The following is a 6514-nucleotide window of genomic DNA, read 5'->3' on the forward strand; positions in this document are numbered from 1 at the left end:
CTTCGACTGATTCTGGCTGCTGGGGCTACAATTTTTTGAGTTGCTCTGATCAACTTTCTTACGGGTGTTTCATACGGATTTCATGACTCTATTATAACAGCTCTTTCCTGTCTTACTTCCCTTGACAGCCTGATCCGATTCCTGTGGTGCATACAGAGGTTGACTTCTTTTAATACCTGGGCGTGTCTGTTACTGTTTCAACTCTCTGCATGACTAAGTTGAAAAAAGTATGTGCAACTTCTCTGATGATGGTGCAACAAAGAAAGTTGATGTTCAGTAATATACTCAAACCCCTCGTTTGGAATCGGTGGCAGGTGCTCACCTGACGGCTTGCCGGGTGCCTTGCTCACTGCTCACAATGTTCCTCATGAATTGGCGCCCCGTGCTCACCTGACAGGGAGGCTCTTGCTCACTGCTCACTGCTTGTCTTACCCACGCTATTCTCTCTATAGTTTTTCTTGAAGATCACTCTCGACAAAAAGTGATAGGGAGGATTTTCCTGCGAGTAAATCACTATTGTGCGGGTGGCCTATGTATTTCTTATTGGCAATGGTGATTTTCTCGCAGGAAAATCCTCGGTGTCTCACAGGGAACGAGATTGCCTCACAGCAAAATCGTCAGTGTCTCACAGGTAACGAGATTGTCTCACACCAAAATCGCCTGTGCTCACAGAGGAATCTTCAATGCTCCCCTGATATATCAGGCAAAACGTGTCTTGGAAAGTTTGAGAATCACTGTTCCAAGGTAAATACTCCCTAAAATAATTTTTATGTTTAATTTCTGGTGCGACAGCCCGATTTCAAGGCCCCTGCAGTTTGAAAGGATTCAACTGCTAAACATCATAGAAATCCTAAACGATGTTTACATAATTCGGATCACGAGTGGGATTTCAAATTGGCCATTCCAGTTTAAATTATCTCGGCGATGTGCTTATAAAAAACGATTCGCGCGTGTCTTAGGTAGATTCCTTCTCAGTATGCGCAGAATTGGGGTATTTATATTTTATCTACACATGGGAGAAGTGTGTTTGAAGCTAGCATTAATAAGATGCTGTCAGCATTGTGTGTCCTGGAACTGAACCAAAAGTGGAATTAGTAAATCTATAACATATCGCTGCTCACAGATTTAAATTTCAATCCGGTTCTAAGAATCGGGACAACCGACTTTCATCTCTATAGTTTTGACAAATTGTTTATTGAGTTCGACCAGCCGATGAAATGTCGCCACTATGTTTCTGACGCGAGTACGATATCATCAAAGCAATGTTTGGTTTGTTTTAAATGAGTACATATATTATCTCCATGTCCTCACTATATTATCAAATACCAATATTGCGTTTTGGTTTATAATTCCAATTTTGTATAGTGCGGCCCGCGACTGGATTTAGATGTTGAATGCGGCCCGCGAGCTCAAAAGTTTGCCCACTCCTGGTCTAGAGCTACTGAATAAATGCAGAACTGATGAATTTAAAGCAGATATGTTTAGAAAGCGAAAGTTTTAGTCAAATTACCCCACCTACTCATGTTCCCCCCTCCCCCCCTACTTACAGCTTAGCCTAAGTGTTCCGCAGGTTGTTGAATATTAACAGGATTACTAGTGAACTCGGCCCTCGGTGAATTTTGTATTAAAACAGCATGATACTTTAGCTACCTGAGCATGCTACTTGCGCCAAAAAACTATAGTGACGACAGATTCTCAATTTTGGGTAGAGGCCGCACACTTTTCCACTTGTCCGCGCTGTTGATGTATTGCATATGAAATGTAGGCTTATCTGTAATCAATTACATTACCCTGTAACCTACTAGAATTCATAGAATTATTTTGATCTGTGATGCCTTTACCTTTGCTTGCAATTCGCGGGAAGGGCGAAAACTCCCTGATTTTGTCGGAATGCAATCCAAAAGTGGAATTCAAGGAGGATTTACTGCCGACACGAAATGTACGTGACATACCGAACAAAACATGTCGTGTCATGCAGTTTAGTAACGACGGGGCAGTTTTTGTGTACTGCAATAGCGAGGACACTCTCGTTTTGGATTCGAAGTATTTGAAAATCGTGAAAAAGCTACAAATTTCGAAAGCGTGCGGGATTCACTTTTCCCCGGATGATAAAATTCTGTCTGTTTTGGAGCCTTATTTTACAAATAAGGAATTTCCAAACGGGAAAAAGAATTTGAAGATTTTTGATGTTGAATCGTGGAACTGCATCTCGGAAATGAAACAAAAATCGCAATCGCAATGGCACCCGCAATGGGTTGGTGATACCGATATCTTTGCGAGACTGATGACAAACAATTTATTCTTTTATCAAGGCAAGGACTTCGAAAATGTTGTCGCGAAATTACATATCGAAAAATTGGAAAGCTTCCAAGTCACCCCGAAAAGCAGCTCTGTCAAAAGAGTAGCTGTTTTCATTCGCGGGTCAAAAGGGGGTCCTTCGTCTGTGCGTATTTTTGACTATCCCAATTTCAAGCCAGACCAAGTGTTAGCTAATAAAAGCTTTTTCAAAGCAGACACCGTCACAATGGTTTGGAACGCGAACGGGTCTGCTTTATTAATACGAGCCGCTATGGAAGTAGATACAACAGGTGCTTCCTACTATGGTGAACAATCGTTACATTTTATGAATGCGAATGGGGACACATCGATTGTACAGCTACCCAAAAATGGACCCATTTATGATGTAGCATGGGATCCGCGTTCTACCAAATTTTGTGTTACTTACGGATTCATGCCTGCGAAAGCCAGCATTTTTAATCTTAAATGCAACATCGTACATGATTTTGACGCTTCGCCCAAAAATCTCTGTGTTTATAATCCACACGGAAATATATTGCTGCTGGCTGGGTTCGGAAATTTACGGGGAAGTGTTGAAATTTGGCGTAATGATGATCTAGGCATCAAACAGATCGGACATGTGGAAGCCCCTGACACTACACAGTTAGAATGGTGTCCCGATGGGGAGCATTTCGTGACAGCTACCACAACTCCTCGTTTGAGAGTCAATAATGGATATAAAATATGGCATTACTCCAAAAATCAACCGATTACCGTACAACGTTGGCCCGCGGAGTTACATGAAGTCTCCTGGCAGCCTTTTCCACCTGGAATCTTTCCTAAGCCCGAAATCTCAAGCGTGATACCGCCGAAAAGTAAAGCCATTGGAGCACCAAAGCCTAAGTCTTACGTGCCGCCGCACGCAAGGGGTAGATCTGACTATTCTGCCGCGAAATTCAAACAGGAAGAGGATGAAACTCCGAAAGAAGAGAATCTATCGAAGGCCGCGCTGAAGAATAAGAAAAGGAGAGAAGCCGCGAGGAAGAAGAAAGAATCAGACGAGTCTCACTTGTCCTCGTCTCAAAAAGACGCGGTAGCGATGGCTAAGTATCTGTTGGGCGACAATCAGAGTGGTCAGTTTCAAAACACGGTTGCAAATTCTGATACGGAAAAAAAACTGAAAAATCTGAGAAAGAAGCTTCAACAAATCGAAAAACTAAAGCAGCATCAAAAGACCGGGAAACAGCTGGAAAAAAATCAGCTTGAAAAATTAGCGACAGAGCCGGACATCGTTGCACAGATTCGTAGCTTGGAAATCGGTTCAACTACGTAATCTTTGTTTGCGGTCGCTATTTTTCGGTGATTGTCTCGCAACTTTGTAGTGATAATGGCAGAAAATGGTGTGATGCTGACACTTGTGTATAAGAGGCTTTTGCAGGCGCAGAACATCAGTATACATTTGAATGATATAAATTTAGACTTGTGCAAACTACTGGATTTAGGTATTACGCGAAACTAAAACTACTCACTTTACGCAACTCGCAAGTAGAACTAGAACTGCTTTTGAAAATGCACAACTAGAGCTACAACTACTCACTTTTCACAGCTCAGAACTTGAACAACTTACCTCTCAAAACTGGAACCACTCCTTTTTGAAAATCTGAATTAGAACTACATACTTTTCAAAATGCGCAACTAGAACTACTTGAATATAACAGTCTTTGAAAATCGACAGCTAATTAGATTGAATTGTGAATCTGGAGAAAAAGGAAAGAAAAATCGTTGTTTTGATGTGCAATGAAGAGAACTCGCTTTTCGAAAACCCGCAACTTGAAAAAAACCTGCTCAAATAACGAGCAGCTCATTTACAGCCAACTAACTATATTGGTGGTTTGTACAAGTCTGGATATATTGAACTGAAACCAAATGTTTTCGGCTGACACTCGTCGGAGTTCATTGTCAGCAACGAGTGGAGAATCGGAAATAAATTTATGACGTGAGAATTTGAGTAATCAGGGCGGATAGATGGCTAAAGCTCGGTGTACTATTTCTAGATTATGATTGCACATGCACATTATTATACGATTGTTTGCTGACGCTCTGTGATCATCTCATCTAGACTAGATAGCTATGCTGTGTCGATTTTGTTCTCATCGTGCAACATTGGTCAGAAGATTGTCAACGGCCGTCGATGCGTGTTCCGTTAAAAAACGAGTCGTTTTCTCCGGCATACAGCCGACAGGAGTGCCTCATTTGGGGAATTACTTGGGAGCACTGAAACTATGGGTTGATCTACAATCGGATACCGGAGATATTTTTTATTCCATCGTAGATTTGCACGCTTTAACAGTACCAAGAGAAAAACCGATTTATCAAAAAAGTTTGGCGACTGCGGCTTGCTTATTAGCTTGTGGCGTGGACCCAAAGCGCTGCGTTATATTCAAACAATCTGACGTGCCAGAGCATGGGGCTCTATCTTGGGTTTTGTCGTGTCTTGTGCAACAGAGTATCTTGAAACATATGATTCAGTGGAAAGAGAAATCAAAGGCAAATCGTAGAGCCGGAAATCTCGGGCTTTTCACCTATCCTATTCTACAATGCGCTGATATTTTACTTTACAAAGCAACGCACGTGCCGGTGGGTGAAGACCAAAAACAACATCTAGAACTTTGTCAAGAAGTAGCGAAGTCTTTCAATCGCGAATATGGAGATTTTTTTGACGTGCCTGAATGTATTCAGTATAGCGATGCTAAAAAAATTAAGAGTCTACGTGATCCTTTGTCGAAAATGAGTAAAAGTGACCGTTCTGAGCTTGGAAAAATAAACCTGACCGACTCTGATGACGAAATCTGGCTGAAAATCAAACGAGCCATCACTGATAACACCTCATCTGTAACTTTTGAGCCTAAAAGACGGCCGGGAGTGTCAAATTTGATCCAAATTCACTCCTGTATATCAGGAATGTCGGTCGAAGAAATTTGTTCGAAATCTGAAAATCTTGAAACTGGACAATATAAAATGGCTGTCGCCGAAAGGGTTATCGATCATATTCGACCGATTCGAACTGAATATGAGAAACTTATAACTGATCGAGGATACGTTGAGAAGACGGTGCTGGAAGGGGGCCGGGCGGCAAGGGTAATTGCCGCAACAACCTGGGACGATGTCACTAAATTGATTGGCCTACATGCGTCGCATTGACATCGACTATGGAGCTGGGCACGGTGATTCGAACACTCAAATCTGAATCGAGAAATAACTCTAATGATTCTAGTAAGGAGAAATGATTTTGTTGAGTCCTTGCCACTAATAGTTCATTTATCAACGAGAATTACAATTCTGATGGTATTTTCCACTGTGGCAGCCTTGAAATCTAAATTGGTCGCTAACCAATAAAAGTACCTCCAAGTAGGCTTCGCATACTCTCAGTACTTACTCGAGTGGTTATGATTTTAGACAATGATATAATCAATAGTCTTCACATTATATTTTCATCTGAACAAGACACACACAAAGTACATCAGAGGTGGTCAAAGTAGCCAAAAAAGCTACTCAAGTAGAAGCAGCGACGGAAAAATCTACTCAAGTACTAGAAGTAGTAGTGTTGAAAGCAACCTAAAACTACTTGAAGTAGAAGTGGATTTGACTGACTTTAAATCTACTCAAGTAAGTAAGCAGTTGTGAAAACGGTGGTAATTCGTTCGCATGGACTGTCAAAAGCTGCAAATTAAGCTATGCGGAAGGTGCAGAGAGCTTGATTTATATTGATGCATCCCAAGAGGCATCAATTTTCGACAGAATAAGTGTTCGTCTGCATCATGGGATGTAAATAATAGTACTGATATAGAAATGCGATACTAATCCTTTCTTTACTCTAACACCCCGTTTTAGTAAATAGCACGGCATGGCGGTCATGGCGCCCTTCCCCATATTATAAGGCCCCTAGTTTAGTCAAAGAGCAACACGGAGATGTTATATCGGATACGGCTTTAACACTTTGTTTGATCAGTAGGCTAGACGTTAATTAAAAATCTGGTGGACCGTAAAAATGCCATATAGTGTAGCTTTATTTTCGGAAAATATGGGCATTACCACACTTGCTTTTATTCCTGCTGAACATGTGTGTTCTCCAGACAAAAGAACTGTAATGAATTAGAACTCAAAGTATAATACTCGTAATTAAAAGAGAAATACAAATACTACTAAAAAGCAAGCATGACTCTTGTCCAGAAAGTTT

General features: G+C 41.2%; 3 protein-coding genes across 3 annotated transcripts in view; all 3 read left to right on the plus strand.

The window, feature by feature from the left end:
* Positions 1-6514, plus strand: part of LOC145432702 (heat shock cognate 71 kDa protein) — a 205649-nt gene that overhangs the window by 99596 nt on the left and 99539 nt on the right. The window lies entirely within an intron of this gene.
* Positions 1774-4280, plus strand: LOC145432717 (eukaryotic translation initiation factor 2A-like). Its single transcript, XM_080309550.1, has one exon. The coding sequence runs from the start codon at positions 1832-1834 to the stop codon at positions 3608-3610; it is 1779 nt and encodes a 592-aa protein (XP_080165676.1). The 5' UTR covers positions 1774-1831; the 3' UTR covers positions 3611-4280.
* LOC145432739 (tryptophan--tRNA ligase, mitochondrial-like) lies at positions 4408-5712 on the plus strand. The gene has a single exon (XM_080309568.1). The coding sequence runs from the start codon at positions 4408-4410 to the stop codon at positions 5476-5478; it is 1071 nt and encodes a 356-aa protein (XP_080165694.1). The 3' UTR covers positions 5479-5712.

Source organism: Botryllus schlosseri, chromosome 2 (genome assembly GCF_051294905.1).
Source record: "Botryllus schlosseri isolate E-star chromosome 2, Bs_hap1, whole genome shotgun sequence".
NCBI lineage: Eukaryota > Metazoa > Chordata > Ascidiacea > Stolidobranchia > Styelidae > Botryllus > Botryllus schlosseri.

Excerpts from the sequence above, each read along its gene's own strand:
- LOC145432739 (XM_080309568.1), top strand. The coding sequence starts at position 4,408 with ATGCTGTGTCGATTTTGTTCTCATCGTGCAACATTGGTCAGAAGATTG.
- LOC145432717 (XM_080309550.1), top strand. The coding sequence starts at position 1,832 with ATGCCTTTACCTTTGCTTGCAATTCGCGGGAAGGGCGAAAACTCCCTG.